General features: G+C 45.5%; 1 protein-coding gene across 1 annotated transcript in view; it reads left to right on the forward strand.

The window, feature by feature from the left end:
* LOC132388480 (uncharacterized) overlaps positions 1-24,978 on the forward strand; it is a 39,048-nt gene that overhangs the window by 7,872 nt on the left and 6,198 nt on the right. Inside the window, exons 2-5 of the mRNA XM_059960824.1 lie at positions 10,214-10,294; positions 11,213-11,379; positions 12,270-12,441; positions 12,541-12,606. Of these exons, the coding sequence (XP_059816807.1) occupies positions 10,246-10,294; positions 11,213-11,379; positions 12,270-12,441; positions 12,541-12,606 (454 nt within the window). The 5' untranslated portion in view covers positions 10,214-10,245. The remainder of the gene's footprint in view (positions 1-10,213; positions 10,295-11,212; positions 11,380-12,269; positions 12,442-12,540; positions 12,607-24,978) is intronic.

The following is a 24,978-nucleotide window of genomic DNA, read 5'->3' on the forward strand; positions in this document are numbered from 1 at the left end:
AGCAAATTTACTGATGATACAAAGATTGGGGGTGTAGTGGACACTGAGGAAGGTTTTCAAAGCTTGCAGAGGGATTTGGAACAGTTGGAAGAATGGGCTGAGCAATGGCAGATGGATTTTAATGCGGACAAATGTGAGGTTTTGCACTTCGGAAGGTCAAACCAAGGTAGAATATAAAAGGTAAATGTTAGGACACAGAGGAGTGCAGTAGGACAGAGGAATCTGGGAGTACAGATACATAATTCCCTAAAAGTGGCTTCACAAGGAGATAAGGTTGTAAAGAAAGCTTTTGGTACACTGGCCTTTATAAATCAAAGTATTGAGTATAAGATTTGCAATGTAATGGTGAGGTTGTATAAGGCATTGGTGAAACCGAATTTGGAGTATCTTGTGCAGTTTTGGCCATCTAATTACAGGAAGGATATGAATAAGTTTGAAAGCGTGCAGAGAAGGTTTACAAGGATGTTGCCGGGACTTGAGAAACTGAGTTGCAGAGTAAGTTTGAATAGGTTAGGACTCCATTCTCTGGAGCGTAGAAGAATGAGGGGTGATTTGATAGAGGTATGTAAAATTATGATGGGTATAGCTAGAATGAATGTGAGCAGGCTTTTTCCACTGAGGCCCGGAGAGAGAAAAACAGAGGTCATGTGTTCAGGGTGAAGGGGGAAAAGTTTAAAGGGAACATTAGGAGGGGCTTCTTCATGCAGAGAGTGGTGGGAGTTTGGAATGAGCTGCCAGATGAAGTGGTGAATGTGGGCTCAGTCTTGACATTTAAGAAAAACTTGAACAGGGATATGGATGAGAAGGGTTTAGGATATGGCCCAGCTGCAGGTGAGTGGGAATACGCAGAAAAGTGTTTCGTCACAGCCAAGAAGGGCCAAAAGGCCTGTTTCTCTGCTGTAATGTTCTATATTTCTATGTTTAGCCTGGGATATCACAGTTTTAGATCCAAGTACGAAGGACCCGGGGAGCAAGCTGCGCATGTTTATGAGGTGTTGAGCCAGTATTTATTTTATAAGCTCAGACACAATATGACTGCTATATTGAGGAGAGGATGAGTTACCATTCCATCCTTCACAGATAGAGGCTGTGAGTAAATGGGCGGTTCCGTGTTTACTGCAGTAGAAATAGACCCGTGAGTTTGGTGTTCAAACTGAGTGTGGAAATCCCCCCTCAATGTTATCTGTCTCTCCGTCGGTGGAAAACAGATAGAAACACAAGATGCTGGAAATCATCAATAAAAAGGGAAATAGTTGAAGCCATTCTGACGTACGGTTGAGAACCCAAATCGACAACTTTGTTCCTCTGGATATGAACCTGTGCACAGGCGCTTGTTTTGTGATACTTAGTGGAACAGTAAAGAAACTACAGTTTTCCCCTGTGAATTATCCTGGTACCACTTTCCCTGTTATACTGGTAAATGTGTTCAGTACAACTGTTGCTCACATGGTTCACAAGAGTAATCTTAGGAATGAGCGGGTTTATGTATGACAAGCATTTGATGACTCTGGGCCTGCACGTGGATTTCAGAAGTATAGAGGTGGACGGGATCTTATTAAAAACTACCGAATACTGAACAGCATGATGACAGTGGACATGGAGAGGATGTTTGCATCAGAAGGAGTGTCTGTGATCTGAGAGGACAGCCTCAGAATCAAGAAGTTTCCCTTAAAACCTGAAATGAGAGACACTTCGTCAGCCAGAGAGTGGCCGACCTGTGGAGTTTGTTGCAACGAAGGCGGTTGAGGCTGTCATTTGGTATATTTATAGCAATATATTTTTGATCACTAGAGTAGGTATCATGTTTTGTTAGCCAGAACTTCTAGACGATTAATTCAATTTCGCACGAGGCATGGTTAAAAACAGCCTTTACAAGTTTAGATTAATCATTTCAAAATAGCTGCCGTGTTAATCTTTGTCACAATGTAACTCATAGCATGTGATGTTGAGTTTGTTATTTCCCTTTTCAGTTGCCTTTGTTGAGCCACTTCCTCCGTTTCCATGGTAAAAAACCACTAGAACTGCAAGAGGTGTTGCACAATTACATCGCTCTGCGTTCACTTCCTCTCAGCGTAGAGACAGTGGCCTCAGGAGCAAAGGCAACAGTATGATAGAGGGAGGGAAGGATGCTGTGAGCATTGGCTGTATGGAATGAACTGAGAATATGGAAACATTGAAAATCTGCAACATAATACACAAACTCTTCGGGAACTATGTTTTCCGAAAAATTTACTTACTTCCGAAATTTCCTATGTTTACCCGTAGCCCTTTATTTTTCTAAGCTCCATGTACCTATCCAAGAGCCTCTTAAAAGATCCTACTCCATCCACCTCCACCACCGTCACCAGGAACCTTGTCCACGTGAGTGCGTAAATGAAAAAAAAAAACTACCCTTGACATCACCTCTTTATCTACTTTCAAGGACCTTAGAACTGTGCCCTCTCGTGCTAGCCATTTCAGCCCTAAGAAAAAACTTCTGACTATCCACACGATCAATGCCTCTCATCATCTTATACACCTCTATTAGGTCACTTCTCATCCTCTATCTCCCCAAGGAGAAAAGGCCAAGTTCACTCAACCAATTGTCAGAAGGCATGCTCCCCAATCCAGAAAAAATCATTGTAAATCTCTTCTGCACACTTCCTTCGTGTAGAGTGGTGATCTGAATTGAGCACAGTACTCCGAGCTGAGTCTGACCAGGGTCTTATATAGCTGTAACATTACCTCTCGGCGCCTAAAATTAATTCCAAGATTGATGAATCCCTATGCACCGTATGCCTTCTGAACCTACGCATCAGCTTCGAGTGTCCTATGGAGTAATCCCAAGATCCCCCTGATCCTCTACACTGTCAAAACCCTTATCATTAATACTATACTCCGCCATCATATTTGACCTAGCAAAATGAAACACATCTGACTTATCTGGGTTGAACTTCTCCGCCCAGCTTTGCATCCTACCGATGTCCCGCTGTAACCTCCACAGTCCTCCACACTATCCACAATACCCCCAAACTAGGTTTCCTCAGCAAATTTACTAAAACTTGCCTCCTCTTCCTTATCCACGTCATTTATAAAGATTACGAAGAGAACAGATGCCAGTACGGATCACTGAGGCACACCACTGGTCACCGTCCTCCATGCAGAATACGACCCGTCTACATCCACGCTTTGCTGTCTGTGGACAAGTCAATGCTGGATCGGCAAAGCACGGTCTCCTTGGATCCCATGCCTCCTTTCTTCATCAGTAAGCCTGGCATGGGGTACCTTATCAAATGCCTTGCTGACATCCATATACAATACATGTACTGCTCTACCTTCATCAAAGTGTTTAGTCACATCCTTAAAAAATTCAACGAGTCTCGACAGGCACGACCTGCCTTTGATTTCCCACGCCGATTATTCTTAATCATATTATGCCTCTCCAAATGTTCATAAATCCAGCCTCTCAATAGCTTCTCCATCAATTTACCAATCACTGAAGTAATTCTCACTGGTCTATACTTTCCTGGGCTACCTCTGCTCCCTTTCTTGAATAAGAGAACACCACCCTCAAACCTCCAATCAGTTTATATCTGCGCATTAAAATAAATTTAAAATAAACTGCTGTTGCAGGAAATTTAAAGTAACAAAGAGAGAACGCTGGAAGCATTCAGCAGATCTGTAGCATCTCGGACAGACCCTGTTCTGAAACTGGGTCTTCCGCCATTTCTCCTGTCACAGATGTACCTTGTGTCATGGTCCGGTCCGTGAGGTCCACATTCCAGTTCACAGACCTTATCGATCCATATACATCGATAAGGATCAATCGATCCTTACTCCAGGTTTTCCGGTTTGAGGCACGCTCTTTCTGATGATTGGCGGCAGTTCCACCGGGCGGTATTTGTTCGGTTCTGAAGGTGTAGAGTACTTTGGTACAGGGATGATGCTGGCTGATTTGAATCCTGGATGAGTGAAGTCGTCAGTGAGCTGAGGTGTGCTTTGCCGGAGTACTTGGACTGGGATGTTTTCTGGTCCGGCAGGCTTACGGGGTTGAATCTCTGCACGGTCCTCTCAACAAAATAGAGGTGAGGCCCAATTTGGAGTACTGTGTACAGTTCTGTTCACCGAATTATCTTAAAGATGTCAACAAATAGACAGAGTACAGGAAGATTTACAAGAATGTTACCGGGGTTTCAGCACCTAAGTTACAAGGAAATGTTGAACAAGTTACATCTTTATTCTTTGGAGCGTAGAAGGTTGAGGGGGGACTTGATAGAGGTATTTAAATTATGAGGGGGATAGATAGAGTTGACGAGGATAGGTTTTTTACATTGATAGTAGGGGAGATTCAAACAAGAAGGCATGAGTTGAGCGTTAGGGAGCATGTTTAAAGGTAACACGAGGGGGAATTTCTTTACTCAGAGAGTGGCAGCTGTGTGGAACGAGCTTCCAGTAGAAGTGGTAGAGGCAGGTTCGGTATTGTCATTTAAAGTAAAATTGGATAGGTATACGGACAGGAAAGGAGTGGAGGGTTATGGGCTGAGTGCGGGTAGGTGGGACTAGGTGAGATTAAGAGTTCGGCACGGACTAGGAGGGCCGAGAGGGCCTGTTTCCGTGCTGTGATTGTTATCTGGTTATATGCTGTTGTTAAAATGTGTAGCTGCTCTCCTCGGAGGGGGTAGCTTCCGTGACTTGCTCGTGTTGCGTGCCTCGAAACGCTGTTTAGAGCGTCAGGGAGGGGGACGTCAATGGTACAGACAAAGCTAGTTTTCCTTAGTCTGTAATGCCCTTGATGCCCATCCAAATATGCCAAGGGTTTTTTCTCCAGGGTTGGGAAATTCAAAGCCGAAGTATACAGATACAAAAGAGCAGAGAGATCGGAGAGACCTGCGAGGTGATCTCAATACACAGACCTAGTGAGTACTTGGAATGAGCTGTTCAGTGATTGCATCGTTGGTTATCTCCCTCGGTGTCAGTATCCTCACTGTGTTTGGAAAATCCCACTCACTCAATGAGCAACTGGAAATTAAAGAAACAGTCAAGTTGTTGGAGACCTGAAATCAAATCAGGAAATGTTTGAAGCCATTCCGACACAGATTGTTGGAGTTGAAGCATTAAAATTGTTTTTTTCTCTCTCCCCGCAGATACTCTTTGTCTCTTGAGTGTTTCTTGTATTTGCAGGTTGTTTAGAATATTACGTTACAATTATTTAATTCTCTTGGGAAATGGACTTCTGTCGGACGTTCAATTTAAATTCATTCTCTTACAGCACCGAAACAGGGCTGTCAGCCCATCCAGTCTGTGCCATTCTCTGCCTAGACCCATCCACGTGCACCCAGATCATAGCCCTCAATACCTCTCTCAACCAGGTACCCAAACAAAATTCTCTTAAATGTTGCAATTGAACTTGCATCCGCATTCGTGCCAGCTGAGTGAAGTAGTTCCTCCTCAGATTCCCCGAAAATATTTCACTTTTTACCTGAAACCCATGACCCCACCCAACCTGAGTGGCAAAAGCCTAAATTCAGTCACCCTTGTTTGTATATCTCTACATCATAGTTTGTATACGTCTGGCAGGGGTTCGCAGTCTGGGATCCACAGAAGCCACGGTTAATGGTAGGGGTTTATGGCATAAAATTTTTGGTACGTCTGCTAGCATCATAATCCCTTGTGTCACGGAGTCAATTTCTAACATTTTCAATCTACCCCTGTAACTCAGTTTCTTAAATGCCAGCAACATCCGTGTCTGTCAGGGCTCCTGCAGTGTCTACACTAGCCTGCCAAGATCTATTTGGTGTAAGCTGATCCATCTCTGACACGTCCGTCCCCTTTCCGATCTCTCCATCTCTGGAGCCAGGTTGTGAACCAACATCTTTTAATAAAATTACTGATTTGCATGATAAGCTCGACCATACCTCTTCCCGACCTATCACTTGTAAAATGCTCTACCCTTTTCTCAGTTTCATTGCTTCCGCTGCATCTGTTCCCAGGATGTGGCTGTCCTCCCCCCACTATTGATGCTGTCCTCACTCATATTTACCGTACACCGTGCTCACCCCATCTTCCTACCACCGTAATAATGATAGAGTCCCTCTTGTCCTTACCTACCACCCCTTTAGCCTCTGCAATTTCCGCCATCTCCAAAGAGATCTTACGACTAAAGATATTTTTATCTTCCGCGCCCACCCACCTCTTCTTTCAACAGGGATCACTTCCTCCGCAACTCCATTGTTCATTCATCCCTCCTCACTTATCTCCCTCCAGCCACTTCTCCCTGCAAGTGGCCTAAGTGCTACAACTACCCGTACACCTGCTCCCTCAACTCCATTCAGAAACAAAACAGTCCTTCCAGGAGAACTTCACCTGCGAATCTGCTGGGGTCATCTATTTTGTCGTGTGCTCCCGATGCGGCGTCATTGACATTCTTGAAATCCACCATAAATTGGGAGACCGTTTTGTCGTGCATCTCTGCATTATCTGCCACAAGGCAGACTTCCCAGTGGCCAAAAATTTTAATTGTGATTCCCATTCTAACGTCTCGATTTATGACCTCCTCTTGTGCCAAAATGAGACCGCCCTCAGGGTGGAGGAGCAACAACTTATATTCCATCTGGGTACCCACCAACCTGATTGTATGAATATTGGATGTTCTTTCCTGTAAACAAATCCACCCCCCCCCACTTCTCTATTCCCCACAGAACTTTCATTTCTCCTCACCAGCCTGTAATTTCCCTGGGTTCCTCCTTCCCTTTCCCCTGCTGACAACTCTCAGATTCTTTCATCTCCAGCCCTTAACCTGCTCATCACTTGACTTCACCAATCACCTTCCACATCCCCTCTTTCTCCATCCCGACCTTTTCATTCAGATCACTACCCCTCCTCCTCAGTAATGAAAATTGCTCGTGGTCCAAAATGTGGACAGTTTCCTCTTTTCCATAGATACTGCTTGTTGTGCTGAATTCCTCCAGCATTCTGTGTGAGTTGCTTTGGATTTCCGGCGTTTGCAAGCTTTCTACTGTTTAAGTCTGGTAATTACCGTAGCAATTATTTCGGCTTTGTTGAGATTGTACCTAGAATATGGTGTAAAATCCCGCTCCCCATACTAACACCGGTTATACAGACCAAAGAACAAACTGCCGGAGGAACTCAGAGGGTCGGGCAGCATCTGTGGAGGGAAATGGACGGTCAACATTTCGGGCCGAGACCCTCCCTCTAGACTGAGAGTGGACGGGAAATAGTCAGAGAAAAGAGGTGAGGGGTGGGGATGGGGCAAGAGCTGGGGAGTGAGAGGTGGATCCAGGTGAGGGGGAGGTGTGAAAGTGGAAATAGTGACAGGGCTGGGAGTTGAGCGGTTGTGGCAACACGGGGCTTCAGAAGATAGATACTAATTCCATAGAGGATCAACAAAGAGGTTAGAGAGTATTTCTTTCAGAGATTCACCAGATTGATTCGGGAGGACGATGAAGGTCGTTGATCGATTTCGCATAAAACAGAGGCAGGAAGATGTGTGGAGACTGAAAGGATCGAGGAAATGATGATCGTGCAGGAACATTTGGCTGAGATGGGACAGCCGCCATCTTGTTGATGATTTGAGGGGCTGAATGGTCACTTCCTGTTGTTCCTCATTTGATGTTTCTGTTCTCCTGTCCTGTGTGTGTCTGTGTGTTTATTTTTTGATAACTAGAAATACCAGAGGTTTAATTCAATACAGCAAGTGGCAGGGAAAAAAAGAAACAGCTACTACACTTTTAATTTCCTCGTTACAAAGTGGCTGCACTGTTAATCCTTGTCATAGTGAAATTCATAGCATTTGGTGTTGAGTTTGTTATTTCCTTTATCGGTTAAATTTGTTGAGCCATTTCCTCCGTTTCCAGGATAACAGTCCGTCAGAGCTGCAGCAAGAGGAGTTGCACATTTTTGTCGCTTTGTTGTCACCGCTTCTCAGGCTAGACACAGTGGCCTCGGGAGCAAATGTAACGGAATGATATTGGGAGGAAAGGGTGCTGTGAACAGTGACTGTATGGAATGTATTACACCAGGCTCAGAATGAACAGAACTAACAAATTGGTTGGAGTGGGTAGCATTTACATTTTAACGTGTTTCTGATATTTTGTAATCATTTACCATCTGTACATTAAAATGAAGAGAGTGAATAAAACTGCAGTTGCAGGAAATTTAAAGTAAGAAGACAAAAATACTAGAAAAGCCGAGCAGATCGATAGCATCTTGAACAGTCCCTGTTTAGATATTTGATCTTCCACCGTTTCTCCTTTCACAGATGTAACCTGATAAACTGAGTACCCAGCAGTTTACAATTTGTTCCTGCTACACTGAACAGAAACGTGGCAGACAGCTGTGCGGGGCAAGATCCCATACGGCAATGACATTATGAACAAATCTGCTCAGTTTAGTTGCTGGATATATGCTGAAGTGTATCCTCTCACGATCTACAGACCGGGGAACCAGCCTGAGACCTGGCCCCGGCAAAGGGTCATTAAGTTCCAGTTCCACCTTCGTCTGTGAATCAGAAATGTCTGGCACACCACAGCAAATCGCCGGCATCAGAGCGTCTGATTATGGATGATAATATTGGGCTGGTGACTCTGAAGATATGGAACTGGCAGTATGCGGGATTTAGTACAAGTTGGTAATTTCACAGCTGGATTGGAATTTCCTCAGTGTGCAGTGAAGCTGAAGTCTCGGGCGGTTAGACATTGGTTGTGGGAAAATTGTCGTCTGCACCACATAAAAGGATATCATATCTGACAAGTATTCTGGAGATTATTGAAGAGCTAACTGTGAGGATAGATGAAATAGGGCAGTGATGTTGTTCATCTGAACTGTCGGGAAGTTTGTTATAAGAACCTGCATGGCAGCTGATATGGAAGGTTAGGTCACATGGTAATCACGGGGAGCTAGCGAGGTGCATTCACTCCAGCTTCAATTACAGGATGCAGAGGGTCATGACTGAAGATGGTTTTAGCGAATGGAGGCCAGTGACGAGTGGGATGTGCGGGTCAGTGTCGAGAACTCTGTAATTCATTAATCATGTCATTGGTTTGTATATGAATGTACATGGCACGGTTAGAAAGTCTGATAATAAATTTGGGTGTCTGGTTGATAGTGCAACAGGTTTCAATGAATTTCAAAGACATCTTGGTTAGTTATGAAAATGGTCTGAAAAATGGTGAATGGTTTTCAACTTGAACAAATGAGAGATGGTGCATTTGGAGAGTCAGGCCACGGTGGCACTGGTTTAGTGAATAGCAGGGCACTGAGTGTTGTGGAAAAGATTGAGAAACGCAAAAAAGTCATTATTACGCAACACAGAATACAATGCAGATGGAGAACATTTACATAACTCCAATACAAGGGATCAGCTTTGATACAGGTTTTTCCACCTGAAATGTTAACATACTATCTGTCTTGTTGAGTAATTCCAGCAGTTTCGTTTTATTTTTGTTAAAGGAGTTTTGCCAACTTGCTGATTTGTATGTATGGCGAGTTTAAAAAAGTGCAAAGTAATAGCAAGGTAAATGTTCAAATGTTCAAAGAAATCTTGACCGGGGTTTAGGTGATAATAATGATCTTAAAATCCTGCTGGAGAAAGTGTAGTGGTTCTGGACAAAATGTTACGATGCCACGGTTGAGAGTGCATTGTTCAGAATGCAGAGTGTTTCTGCACAGACTCAAACTTTATTTTTGCCATAGGTGTCAATGCCAGGCGGTAGTAAAGTGAAAGGAGACGGTGAGAATCAGGTGTGATTGAGAAATCTGTATATTCAGTGACGAGAGGAATAAATATCCAATTGGTCAAAAGAAATGTTTCAACGAACACTGCTGTAACTGTTGTCCATTACTGACCATAACACCACCAGTGGTAGGAGGACCAAATCACTGGGCACTGTCTGCTCAACCTGGCTTGCCATTCCATTGACACATCGCTCCCGGTCCAGGACATAAGATTGGTTCCTAAAAGGCAATTTCCTGCAATACAGCGAATAGATACCCTGGAGAATCCTGGCACAGTGTACAATCCATGGAGAGAGTGGAAATGGACATTGTTTGTCTGTGAGTGGATGGGCGCAGGTGGATCCAACCACGTCATGTCTTCAGTGGACAGGACGAAGGTGTTTGGTAGTGTTTGCCTACGTTTTAAAAAACCAAACAGTGTTCTCCTTTACGCCCCAATTAATGTTTGACCATCCTGTTTTGTGTTTTTCTTTTGTTACAGAGCAGCAAAAGCTGATCACACCTGTCCTCAAAATGGCTAAAGAAGCAGACAGGGGAAGCGCTCCAGTGACATCAGCATCGGGTAAGGACACGTGTATGTTGGCGAAATATTTTAAATTATAAATATTGCCTAGACTTTGTGTCTAGGTTTAATTCAATATCAGCAATTCACGAAATATTTGTGAGAGGACTGAGCCGAGGGATGAGAGAGAGAGTTGACATCTCTGGGGGAAACACAGTCACACGTGGAAGGAGGACAGTTACCGTCTGCTCCTGCTCCTCTAACAGATTGTGATGCACATTAAAATAGCGAGTTACTCCAGAAGACAAGACATTCTGCAGATGCTGAAAGTTTTGCGCAACAAAAAGAGACACAAAATACTGGCAGAACCCAGCAGGTCAGGCTACATTGATTTATAGGAATAAACAATTGATGTTTCGGATCAGGATCACAAGGAATAGAAAATACTGTGGCAAAAGCTGGAATTTCCGTCCCCTCATTTTCAGTCCGATATAGGGCCTTGGCCCAAAATGTTGATTGTTTATTCTCCTCCGTAGATGCTGCCTGACACGCTGAGCACCTCCAGCATTTTGTGAGAAATCCCAGAGATTTGCTGTGGAAGGGGTTGACCAGGCAGGCTGACAGTAACCCAGAGCAAAGCGGTGGTGATGGGCAGTACCAGGAGAGTGATGGTGATGAGTTACTATATTCTCAGCAATAAGCAGAGTCCTTTCGAAACAGAGAAGTATATTCACAGGGACATGAAAGGGCCGCCTTTCTCATATGGTTCTATACCCTCTCCTAGACCCCGGTGCCGCCTAAGCCCGTATTGCACACCCCACCCGTCCCTATATATATATATATATATATATATATATATATATATATATATATATATATATATTGGACCATGTTTGCTGTTCTTTAGGTTCCAGAGAGAAAGTTGCTACCCAATATGGGGTGAGTAATTTCTTTAATGCTCCTTATTTTCCTTCACAGTTCCGAGCTCAGCGATCACCGAGCTCCTGGCAAACTGGAATTATTCCCAGATGTTGCAGTTGACGGACTTCTACCGGGACAGGCTGGAGCAGGCGATGGAAGGAGGGGTGCATGGAGTGAGCCTGGCGTTAACGGCCGAGAATCAGTTCAGTGGAGAGGAACATCGGGTGAGTGGGAGGGAGAATGGGTTGGAATTTTCACACATCACCGGACTGATGGGCGTCGGAACTCTGACTCATCGGATAATAAAACATAAATAAAATCACAAATAAATGTATATAATTCTTAAAACTGTGAATCAGAAGTAATGACTGAAAGAGTAGTAAATACCCCCACAGAGCGACAGGAGGAGGTAATAATTGTATGAGGTTGCAGTAAAGGAGTTTAAATGAAATATATTAGAAACTTTTATTTCGGGAAGACTGTGCAGTGTGACTGCAGGATTCACTGAGAACCGGGGCGTTATTACTGGATGCCACAGGAGCTCGAGTATGTTCTGTTCCGGGTGGAGATGATTGTGTTACAATCTGTAACTGCAAACAGTGGGGATCGGGGAATACTGCCATGTTGTAATGTGTAATCACTGAATAAACCTCCACTGGAAAAGGCAAAGGAAAGGCATCAGGTGTCAGCCGGTAATCCGCTGTCATGTTGGACACTGGCGGACTGAGGGGATGAATCATATCATCTTTTCTGCAACTTCTCTGTGACTGTTCACGCTGATACAAAAACACTCCTGACTTCTTTCTTCATCTGTGATGGTTATTTTCTGATTCTGTTTTACACGGTCAGATCGGGAGAGAAATTATTTATGCTTTTGTAGCCGTGGCCAAGAAGCGGTCACAGACCAGCCAGGATCTCATTGACTGGTGGACCAGGTTCACGGTGACTGTCCCTCCGTGTGCTCTGCACTCAGAATGTACAGTCCATGTCCAGACAGGATCAGCACCCGTCCGGGTGACTGCTCAGTGTGATCCCGTTACAGAGCACATCATTTACTTCTCATTCTCTGAGTGAATCTGTCAGTCCCCAATATGTTCACTGTTACTCTTCACAGAAAATCTCTGATCTCGCTGGTAAGGGAGAGCGGGCGGACAATTCTAAACTCCTACTGAGCCTGGTGATGGAGAAAGGCTCCCGCGCCCGGAGGGTGATGTGGGAAACCTTTGTGAAAATGCGGATTGGTGTCCCAAAGTTGGACAAAATACTGAAGGAAATACAGATGTATGGTGAGATAATATCAGATATTAATTTAAATTTGGATTGCAACACAGCACACTTTAACATTTTACAAAAATGATTTCCTCAATTTGTTTAAATTCAAACAGGTTGTGATTCTTCCCACCAACCATTTCCCGCTAAATTTTTACAAAAGGTTCTCAGTGAGCTGAAAGGTAAGTGAACGTGCATTGAATATTGAAGAGTATAACACAGGAATAAGCAAATAATTATGTGCCGAAATAGCTATGAAATAAATCAAACAGACCCAAACTCTAATCTCCCCTTCCTGCAGCATGTCCATCTGCCTCCATCTTCCTTACATCCATGTGACTGTCCAAACGTCTCTTAGAAGACTCTAAAAATTTGTCTCCACCACCTTACCAGGCAGTGCATTCCAGGGATCAACGACTGTGACTCAAAAAAAAAGAATCTACCCCTTAATTGAATCTCCTCTCTCCTTCATTGCAAGCCCTCGAGTAATATACATTTTAAACCCAAGAGACTGATTCTCTCTGTCCACTCTATTTCTGCCTCTCATAATGTTGTTAACCTGTGTAAGAGTTCCCCTCGGTCTCCGGTGACCAGAGAAAACAAACTAATTTTAACCAGCCTCTCATGATAGCGCATGACCTTTGAACCATGCAACATCTTGGTAAACCTCTTCTACTCCCTCTCCAAAGCCTCAACATCGCTCTGGTGTCATGGTCCGATTCGAAGTCCGCATTCCGGTTCACGGTCAGGTCCGCGTAGCCCAGACTCTGGGTCCTCCTATTGCCCCTTGTTTCGGTTGGACTCAAGCATTTGCACCTGATGCTCATCGTGTTGGCTGGGAATATAATTGGCCCTGGGATTGAGTGTGGTTGGGGGTTCGTCTTGTCAGTCTTGTCAGTCTCCGCTTGGCGCAACCCACTGGTTGAAGGCTTGTACATTCTGTGAGTTATGGATTTGGGGGTTCCGTAGTCCGCCGGGGTTACCGGCCACCTCGAGTCATGGAGCCACCCCAGACCGAGCTCTTTTCCTGTCCCTCCCCTCCGTCGTGTAAGCAAGGCCGATTGCCGTTATCCTGCGGTTGGTTCTGTACTTTCCTGTACTTTTCCTCCGTCGGGTAAGCCAGACCAGTTGCAGTTACCCTGCGGTAGGTTCTGTCCTTTCCTGTTCCTTGCCACCGTTGGATTATATTACGCGTCCTGCTCAGGAGTGTCGCGTCGTGCCCAACGGTCCAGCGATCCGGCCAGGAGGTGAGCTCCAAGTACCCTAGCCTCGTCACCCCTTCACCTAGTCCCCAAGAGCCCAAAACCTCGGCTAGCCTCCAGCCCGAGCTACAAGAGCCCAAGACTCTAGCCTCGAGATACCCAAGCCTCCAAGATCTCCACGTCTTCAAGAAATACAGGAACCCAAGTTTCCAAGTCTCCAAAAACTCTTCAACCCCTAGAACCCAAGCCTTGTCATGACTTCACCTGGTTTGGCGGTTCGAGCCCGAGTCAAGGCCCAGGTCATGGGTTCGTGTCCAGTCTTGAGCTCGGAGTCCACCCCAGGCTCATAGTTTCCAGTCCCTCGTCCCAGTCCTGTTACTCCAGCCCTGTCTGCGACCTTTCCCGTTAGTTTTAGTTACTTTAGTTTTAGTTTTAGTTACTTTAGTTTTGCCCCGCCCTGTTCCTAGTGCTTCAGTGTCTGCGTCTTGCATTTGGGTCCAGTTTCAACGCTCCCCGTATGACATCTGGTAGTGCAGCGATCGGAACGGTATGCAATGACCCAGATGAGGCTGAAGCAGAGCTCATAAAATTGAAGCTTGGCCTATGTGTCCACCAATGGTTGTAATTTGCGTCGGGCGGTTCAGTTGTTGAGCCACGTGGGTCTGGCAATGTAAACATTGGCACTGTGACAGAGAACACAGTGAGACACAGAGAGACATGTTTGCGAGAGGGAGAGTTTTCAAATGATATTTTGTGGAAAGAGGCAGAGAGCTGGCGAGTTTGAGGAAAGTGGTCACACCGCTCTGGGGCCTGCAACTACAGATCCCCACCGGAGTCTGAGTGGAGAAGGGGCGATCTGGAGAATGGAAAAAAAAACTTATATTTCTTCAAAGCAAATAGTGAAAACCTTCCCTTGCCAGCCACTGCCCCTCCTGAACAGACTCATCCTGAACCATTTTCCAAACTCCCCCAGTTCCCGCAGATCATCTTTTCTCAGAGTTGGGCGTCCACTGAAGTTCCAGTCACAGAATAGTAATAATAGCGTCACTTTAATTAGAAAAGCAGGTGACATCCCAACTGGTCTGTTCAACCACAAAGCAGCAGATGAACCCCGCTGTGTTCACATCTGCACTCCCTAGTGCAAACACTGCTACAGTGTTAAAGAGGGTGAGACTGGGGGAACATATTCCTCAGCTCAGTCCACAGAAGCTGATATTCCTGTCTGCCGCTGTTGTGTGATGGACACTGTGGAAGAGTGAGGGATGAGAATTAGGACAGGGAAACCAAGGGTTGTAGGATCGCGGCAAGGAAGGTGCAGAGGACTGAAAATATCTATAAGTAATATTGCAATTAGTTAAACTGTGACCCTCTGTATGGGAAGCTCACTACATCCATAAGCCCATCATGTCTGTGAAAACGGAGGCCGGGGCAGTGCATGGTCTCAAGAGATTGTAAGGCTCCGTCATCTCAGACTGAGTTGGATCACTCAACTGCACATTTAACACTGGAGAGAGTGTAGGATAGACAAATATCACAAAACTTACTAATATTGCATCAGCCCATGTTTTATCTGATTATTCGAAGTTCTTAACAGAAATATACGGAATCTCAGCCAGAGCCCTGGCTCAGTCTCTCTCATTTAAAATAACAAATCCCAAAGCTGATAATTTAAATATGGGACCAGAGATGGACCAATCAGGAAGGTTACAAAATACACGCGTCTCTGTCACCTCTGTTTATGCTGTTCCAGTCCACATGCGGTCAATGAAACCCCTCAGTTTCCCAGCACCATGGAATTGTTAAATCGCTACAAGCTTGTTCGTCACTATTCCTCATGTTGTTCGACGAGGAAGCAGACATGACAGTGAAATTCCCACACCCATTTTTGAAGGTGTAACAGGTACTCTTCCTGACTATTGAAGAACATCATTTCTACCACTGTCACATTCTCTAAAGTAAATAAGTCAACAATCAATATTTTTCCTACGCTCGCTATCACAACCGAACACATTAAATGGAAACCCCACACATAGCTGACAAGGTCCCGACACACTGTGAGACTCCACATACCTCTGACAGGATCCTGACATATTCTGAGATCCCACATACCCCTCACAGGGTCCAGACACATTGTGAGAACCCACACACCCCGACAGGGTCCAGTCACACTGGAAGACCCCATGTTAGGGTCCTAACACACTACCTGTGAGACCCTACACACTCCTGCTGGGTTCATGAAACACTGTCTGGCCCCACACTACCTGACAGGGTCCTGACACACTGTGAGATCTCTCAGAAACATGACAGTGTCATCACACTCTTTAAGACCCTATACAATCCTGATAGGGTCCTGACACGCTGTGAGGCACAGTCCTGAGCCTGTGAGACCCCACACACCCCTAACAGGACCCTGACAGACTGTGAGACCCCAAACACTCATGACAGGACCCTGACAGACAGTGAATCCTCACGCACCCCTGACAGACTGTGAGACCCCACACACCCCTGACAGGACCCTGGCAGACTGTGAATCCGCACACACACCTGACAGTGTCCTGACACACTGAGACCAACACACCCCTGACAAGGTCCTGACACATTGTGATATTCCACACGTACTGACAGGGTCCTGAAACACTGTGAGACCCCACACTCACATGGTACGGTACTGAGCCTGTGAGACCCCACAAACCCCTGACTAAGTCCTGATACACTGTGAGATCAGATCATGATATCAGTGTTATGATAATTGTAAGAGATTTTATCAATAGAGTGTTTTGGGAAAATCAGGTCGGCACTGGATCTCAAGGGAGATAACTTGTAGAATGTCTCCGAGATGGCTTTTTAGAACAGCTTGTTGTTGAGCTCACTCGGGGATCGGAAATACTAGATTGGGTATTCTGTAATGAATCAGAGGTTATCAGAGAGGCGGAAATAAAGGAACCTTTACGAGGCAGTGATCATAACATGTTTGAGTTCACTGTGAAATGTGACATCGGTCGTTGGGAAGTTGTTGGAGTCGATTGTCAAGGACGAGGTTACGGAGTACCTGGAGGCATATGACAAGACAGGCTGAACTCAGCATGGTTTCCTTAAAAGAAAATCCTGCCTGAAAAACCTAGTGCAAATTTTTGAGGAAATTACAAGTAGGCTAGACAAGGGAGATGCAGTGGATGTTCTGTATTTGGGTTTTCAGAAGGCCATTGACAAGGTGCCGCAAATGAGGCTGCTAAACAAGATAAGAGCCCATGGAATTACGGGAACGTTACATACGTGGATAGAGAGTTGTTTGATTGGCAGGAAACTGAGAGTGGGAATAAAGGGATCCCATTCTGGTTACCAGTGATGTTCAACAGGGGTCCGTGTTGGGGCCGCTTCTTTTTACGTTGTATATCAACAATTTGGATTATGTAATAGATGGCTTTTTGGCTAAGTTTGCTGATGATACAAAGATAGGTGGAGGGTCCGGTAGTGCTGAGGAAACAGAGAGTCTGCAGAGAGGCTTGGATAGATTGGGGGAATGGGTAAAGAAGTGGCAAATGAATTACAATGTTGGAAAGCGTACAGTTATGCACTTTGGTAGAAATAAACGGGCAGACTACTATTTAAATGGGGAGAGAATTCAAAGTTCTAAGATGGAACGGGACTTGGGAGTCCTCATGCAGGATACCCTTAAGGTTAACCTCCAGGTTGAGTCGGTGGTGAAAAAGGCGAATGCAACGTTGGCATTCATTTCTAGAGGAATAGGGTATAGGAGCAGGGGTGTGATGTTGAGGCTCTATAAGGCACTGGTAAGACGTCACTTGGAACACTGTGTGCAGTTTTGGGCTCCTCATTTAAGAAAGGATGTGCTGACGTTGGAGAGGGTTCAGAAAGATTCACTGGAATGATTCCGGGAATGAGCGGGTTAACCTATGAGGAACGTTTGACCGCTCTTGGACTGTACTCCTTGGAGTTTAGAAGAATGAGTGGGGACCACTTAGAATCATTTCGAATGTCGAAAGGCATGGACAAAGTGGATGTGGCAAAGTTGTTTCCCATGGTGGGGGAGTCTAGTACGAGAAGACATGACTTGAGGATTGCAGGGCGCCGATTCAGAACGGAGATGCGAAATAAAATTAGCCAGAGGGTGGTGAATCTGTGGAATCTGTTGCCACGGGCGGCAGTGGAGGTCAGGTCATTGGGTGTGTTTAAGGGAGAGATTGATATGTGTCTGAGTAGTCAGGGCATCAAAGGTTAAGGTGAGAAGGTGGGGGAATGGGACTAAATGGGAGATTGGATCAGTTCATGATGAAATGGCGGAGCAGACTTGATGGGTCGAATGGCCGAGTTCTGCTTCTTTGTCTTATAGTTTATGGTCTATGGTCTAAAACCCTTAGGAGGTAGCAGGGGACTGCATAAAAGAAAATGAAACGCAGTATAATGTAGCAAAATTGAATGGGAAGTTAGTTGACTGGGAAGCTTTTAAAATCTAATAAAAGACAACAAAAAAAAACACACACAGAATGCAGGCGGCATAAAGAAGAGATGAAGGCAAAATAATTGAAATTACCGGCTAACACATAGAAAATGCTGGAGAAACTCAGCAGACAAGGCAGCACCTATGGAGAAAGTACAGTCAACGTTTCGGGTCGAGAGCATTCGGTGGGACTGGAGAACAAATGCTGAGAAGTAAGTTTCAAAGGTGAAGGGCGGAGGAGGGAGGGGATGGAGAAACGCCCGGCGATAGGTGAAACTTGCATGGGGAGGGATGAGCAAAGAGCTAGGAGGTTGATTAGTGTAAGAGACAGAAGGCCATGGAAGAAAGGAAAAAAAAAGCGGGTGGAAGGGGCACCAGAGGGACCCATAGTTGATCTCGGTGTGGCAGCGTATATAGGTAAAACCGGACGTAGATTGGATAGATTGCGCAGGCACGTAACGTAGAGCGCCAAAGGTTTAAAAAGGAGAGGGAGATTTCAACGGTCATTTAAATCGAAGCAAGAAGCGGAGAGGGAAGAGTTAAAAGAAACTTCGAGAGAAACTTTATTTTAACTGATCAGACCAAAGAGGTTAGACTGCGCCGGCGCCTGACGTAGCGCGCCAAAGGTTTAAAAGAAAGACTGCCATCTACAACGGCCATCGTCGTAGCGTACATCGTCGGAGTGGACTAAAGCAGAGTGGAACGGCTTTGGCTCATTCAGGTATCCGCGAGAAACAGACAGAGGCGAGGTTGAACGGGGCACGACTGCGCAATCGCGTGAATGTCGGCCTCTGAGACCAGCAGGGGAATTTAAAAAGCGAGCAGAGGCTGAGTACGAGCTTCACTCCAGGTGAGGTAAGGCCGGATAAGCTATTTAAATAATTTAATTAGTTTAAGAGTAGGTGTAGAGCAGTTGAGTGCTCCGTTTGCAGTATGTGGGAAGTCAGGGCGAACACTGTTGTCCCTGATGACTAGACCAGCAAAAGGTGCGTCCAGCTGCAGTTCCTGACAAACCGTGTTAGCGAACTGGAGCAGGACCTGGATGAACTTCGGATCATTCGGGAGGCAGAGGCAGAAATAGACAGGAGTTTCAGAGAGATAGTTACCCCTAGGAGTCAGGAGACAGTTAGCTGGGTGACTGTCAGGAGAGGGAAGGGGAATAGACAGGAAGAGCAAAGCATCCCTGTGGCCATTCGCATCAACAATAAGTATACCGTTTTGGATACTGTTGGTAGGGATGACCTACCAGGGACAAGTTGCAGTGGTTGCGACTCTGGCACCGAGACTGGACCCTCAGCTCAGAAGGGAAGGAGGGAAAAGAGGAGAGCAGTAGTGATAGGGGATTCGATAGTTAGGCGGACAGATAGGAGATTCTGTGGAAGAGATAAAGAATCCCGGATGGTCTGTTGCCTCCCTGGTGCCAGGGTCCACGAAATCTCTGATCGAGTTCCCAGTATTCTCAAGAGGGAGGGTGAGCAACCGGATGTCGTGGTCCATGTAGGGACCAACGACGTAGGTAGGAAGAGTGAGGAGGTCCTGAAAGATGAGTTTAGGGAGCTGGGTGCCAAGTTAAAGGACAGGACCTCCAGGATCGCAATCTCAGGATTGCTACCAGTGCCACGTGCAGCTGGGTTTAGAAATAGTAGGATAGCGCAGGTCAACACGTGGATGAACACATGGAGCAGGAGGGAAGGCTTCAGATTTATAGACAATTGAGCAGTTTTCCGGGGAACGTGGGACCTGTTCAGGCGGGACGGTTTACATCTGAGCTGGAGATGGACAATTATTCTTGCAGGAAGGTTTGCTAAAGAGGCTCCTCTGGATTTCAACTAGATACGATGGAGGAGGGGAAGCAGAGTGTTTCAACCGACGTTAGAAGACAGTAAAGTTCTTTGTACTGTTAGAGATAAACAGAGTAGAAGAGGTGGAGTATTTCTTAAATGCATTTACTTTGATGCTAGTAGCATTGTAAGGATGGTGGATGAGCTTAGAGCATGGATTGATAACTGGAAATATGATGTAGCTATTAATGAAACATGGTTGCAGGAGGGTGGTGATTGGCAACTAAATATTCCTGGATTTCGTTGCTTCAGGTGTGATACAATCGGAGGGCAAGAGGGGGAGGTGTTGCATTGCTTGTCAGAGGAAAATATTACAGCAGTGCTCTGGCAGGATAGATTGGATGGCTCGTCTAGGGAGGCTATTTGGGTGGAATTGGGGAATGGGAAATGAGTCGTAACACCTATACGGGTGCTTTATAGACCACCTAATGGGGTGCGAGAATTAGAGGAGCAAATTTGCAAGTCAATAGCAGATAACTGTAATAAGCGCGAAGTTGCGATGTGGGAGATTTTAATTTTCCACACATAGACTGGGTGGTCCATACTGTAACAGGGATGGATGGTTTGGAGTTTGTAAAATGTGCACAGGATAATTCTCTGCAGCAATACATACAGGTAACGACTAGAGAAGGGGCAGTGTTGGATCTTCTGTTAGGGAATGAAATAGGTCAGGTGACGGAGGTATGATTTGGGGAACACTTCGGGTCCAGTGATCACAAAGCCATTATTTTCAATATAATTATGGAGGATAGGACTGGACCCAGGGTTGAGATTTTTGATTGGAGAAAGGCTACCTTTGAGGAGATGCGTAAGGATTTAAAAGGAGTGGATTAGGACACTTTGTTTTATGGGAAGGATGTAATAAAGAAATAGAGGTTATTTGAATGTGAAATTTTGAGAGTACAGAATCTTTATGTCCCTTTTAGATTGAAAGGAATGGTTAAAAGTTTGGGAGAGCCATGGTTTTCAAGGGATATTGCAAACTTGGTTAGGAAAAAGTGAGATCTACAATAAATTTCGGCAACATGGAATACATGAGGCGCTCGAGGAATATAATGAATGTAAGAATAATCTTAAGAAATAAATTAGAAAAGCTAAAAGAAGATGTTTCTTTGGCAAAGTAAGGTGAAAACAAATCCGAAGTCTTTCTACAGTTATATTAATAGCAAAAGGATAGTGAGGGATAAAATTGGTCCCTCACTAGAATCAGAGTGGACCTTAGAATCAGATTCCCTTAGAGAATCAGAGTGGACAGCTATGGGTGGAGCTGAAAGAGATGGGGGAGATTTTGAACATTTTATTCTCTTCGGTATTCACTAAGGAGAAGGATATTGAATTGTATAAGGTAATGAAAACAAGTCCGGTAGTTATGGAAACTATGACGATTAAAGAGAAGGAAGTACTGGCGCTTTTAAGGAATATAAAAGTGGATAAATATCGGGATCCTGACAGGATGTTCCCCAGAACGTCAGAGAATTCGACCGTGTAGGTAGGATTTAAGCCTACCTGGTCAATACCTGTGGAGGAGGGGGAACTGCGCAGGCGCGAGTGACGTCAGCGTCGAGCGCGCACTTTAAAAGGCAGGACTTCTTGTCAGAGCGGGCAGCGGAGTCCGTGGAAGCAGAGTCCTGGGCTTTGTCTAAGTGGGCTTCGGCGTAAGGGGACTTCGGTAAGCTTGTGTGATTGCTCGCTGAGGGGAAGAAGGTAAGGTCGCCAGGTGCTTTTTAGACTTATTCTATTAATTCAGTTCAGGTATGGGGGAGACAGTCAGAGCAGTGGTGTGCTCCGTATGCAATATGTGGGAGGTCAGGGTCAACACAGTTGTCCCTGATGACCACACCTGCAAAAGGTGCGTCCAGCTGCAGCTCCTATCAGCCCGAGGTAGGGAGTTGGAGCAGGAGCTGGATGAACTACGGATAATTCGGGAGGCAGAGGCAGAGATAGATAGGAGTTATCAGGAGGTAGTCACACCAAAAAACCAAGAAGTAGGCAGATGGGTGACGGTCCAGAGAGGCAGGGGGAGCAGGCAGAGAGAACAGAGCACCCCTGCGGCCATTCCCATTAACAATAAGTATACCGTACTGGATACGGTTGATGGGGATGAACTACCAGGAATGAGTTGTAGTGGTCCTGCCTCTGGCACAGAGGTTGAACCCTCAACTAGAAAGGGGAGGACGGAAGAGAAGAGAGCGATAGTTTTAGGGGACTCCATTGTTAGGGGGGCAGATAGGAGATTTTGTGGGGCAGATCGGGAGTCTCGGATGGTATGTTGCCTCCCTGGTGCCAGGGTCCAGGACATCTCAGATCGGGTGCAGGCTATTCTTGAGAATGAGGACATGAACCCAGATGTAGTGGTCCATGTAGGGACCAATGATGCAGGTAAGGTGAGTGAGGGGATCCTGCTTAGAGAGTTCAGGGAGTTAGGAGTGAAGCTGAAAGGCAGGACCTCCAGGGTGACAATCTCGGGACTGCTACCTGTGCCACGTGCGAGTGAGGCGAAGAATAGAATGATTATGCACATTAATCCGAGCCTGAGAGCATGGTGCAGGAAGGAAGGGTTCAGGTTTTTGGATAATTGGTCTTTGTTCCAGGGACATTGGGATCTGTTTCGAAGGGATGGTCTACATCTGAACCGGAGGGGTACTAACATTCTTGCAGGAGTATTTGCCAGTGCTGCTCGGGGGGGGGGGGGGGGGGGGGGGTTAAACTAGATGTGCAGGGGGCAGGGATCCAGATCCAGAGGGTTGGGCAGAAGGTGCATGTGGTTAAATGTGTAGAAGGTTTGGGTGATCTTGAGAAGGTCATCAAAACTCATGGTGCAATTTGCCCGATGGAAGTTCAAGGAGCTGGTACAGTAGACAGTGTTTTAAGCAAAGAGAGGAGGAATGGCCTAAGAATTCTATACTTGAATGCGCGTAGTGTCAGAAATAAGACAGATGAGCTTGAAGCTCAGATGAAAATGGGGAACTACGATATTGTTGGGATAACGGAGACATGGCTGCAAGGGGATCAGGCCTGGGAATTGAGTGTACCAGGGTATACGTGCTATCGTAGAGACAGAAATATGGGAAGAGGGGGTGGGGTGGCCCTGTTGGTGAGGAATGAGATTCAGTCCTTAGCAAGAGGTGACTTGGGAACAGGGGAAGTAGAGTCTGTGTGGATTGAGCTGAGGAACAGTAAGGGTAAAAAGACCCTAATGGGTGTTGTGTACAGGCCCCCAAACAGTAGCGTGGATATTGGGTACAAGTTGATTAGGGAGTTAACATTGGCATGAGCTAAAGGTAATGCAGTCGTTCTGGGAGATTTCAACATGCAGGTGAACTGGGAGAATCAGGTAGGTGCTGGACACCAGGATAGGGAGTTTGTGGAGTGTCTAAGGGATGTATTTTTGGAACAGCTTGTGCTTGAGCCAACCAGGAACGAGGCTATTTTGGACTTGGTGATGTGTAATGGACAGGAATTGATAAGTGATCTTGAAGTAAAGGAGCCATTAGCAAGTAGTGATCATAACATGATAAGTTTTTATCTACAGTTTGAGAGGGATAGGGGCAGATCAGAGGTGTCAGTGTTGCAATTAAATAAAGGAGACTACGGAGCCAAGAGGGAACAGCTGGCCAAATTTAAATGGGCAGATGCCCTGGCAGGAAAAACAGTGGATCAGCAGTGGCAGATATTCTTGGGCATAGTACAAAAGATGCAATTGCAGTTCCTTCCAATGAGAAAGAAGGGTTCAAAGAGTGGGAAGGGGCCACAGTGGTTGACAAAGGAAGTCAGACATTGTGTAGCATTAAAGAAAAAGAAGTATGACAGGGCTAAGATGAGTGGGAATACAGATGATTGGGAAAGTTTTAAGGAACAGCAGATCTTAACTAAAAAGGCAATACGAAGAGAAAAAATCAGGTATGAGCTCAGTCTAGCCAGGAATATAAAAGGGGACAGCAAAAGCTTTTTTAGCTATGTGAAGAGAAAGAAAATAGTTAAGAACAATGTTGGCCCCTTGAAGAATGAATTGCGAGAAATTGTTATGGGAAACAGGGAAATGGCAACAGAATTTAATGCGTACTTTAGATCTGTCTTCACCAGGGAGGACACAAGCAATCTCCCAGATGTATGGATCGGCCAGGGTGACAAGATATCAGAGGAATTGAGACAGATTGACATTAGGACAGAAACTGTGATGAGTAGACTGGTAGGACTGAAGGCTAATAAATCCCCGGGTCCAGATGGTCTGCATCCGAGGGTTCTAAAAGAGGTGGCTCAGGAAATTGCGGATGCATTGGTGATCATTTTTCAATGTTCCTTAGATTCAGGATCAGTTCCTGAAGATTGGAGAGTGGCTAATGTTGTCCCACTTTTCAAGAAGGGAGGGAAGGCGAAAACGGAGAACTATCGCCCTGTTAGCCTAACGTCAGTCGTGGGGAAGATGCTTGAGTCCATTATTAAGGACGAAATAGTGGCACATCTAGATGGCAGAAATAGGATTAGGCCGAGCCAGCATGGATTTACCAAGGGCAAATCATGCTTGACTAATCTGTTGGAGTTTTTTGAGGATGTAACAAGGATGTTAGACGAGGGTAAGCCAGTGGATGTTGTGTACCTAGATTTTCAGAAGGCATTCGATAAGGTGCCACATAGGAGATTGGTGAGTAAAATCAGAGCTCATGGCATTGGAAGCAGGGTTTCAACATGGATAGAAAACTGGTTGGCAGATAGTAAGCAAAGGGTAGCAGTGAATGGGTGTTTCTCGGACTGGCTGGAGGTGACTAGTGGGGTACCACAGGGCTCTGTATTGGGACCACAGCTCTTTACGATTTATGTCATTGATTTAGATGAGGGCATTGAAAGCTATATCAGCAAGGTTGCTGACGATACTAAACTGGGTGGCATTGTGACATGTGAAGAGGACGTTAGGAGAATACAGGGAGACTTGGATATGCTGAGTGAGTGGGCAGATACTTGGCAGATGTCATTCAATGTGAACAAATGTGAAGTTATCCACTTTGGAAGCAGGAACAAGAGGGCAGAGTATTGTCTGAACGGTGTCGAGTTAGG

The sequence above is a fragment of the Hypanus sabinus genome, unplaced genomic scaffold, assembly GCF_030144855.1.
Source record: "Hypanus sabinus isolate sHypSab1 unplaced genomic scaffold, sHypSab1.hap1 scaffold_333, whole genome shotgun sequence".
In the NCBI taxonomy this organism is placed as follows: Eukaryota; Metazoa; Chordata; class Chondrichthyes; order Myliobatiformes; family Dasyatidae; genus Hypanus; species Hypanus sabinus.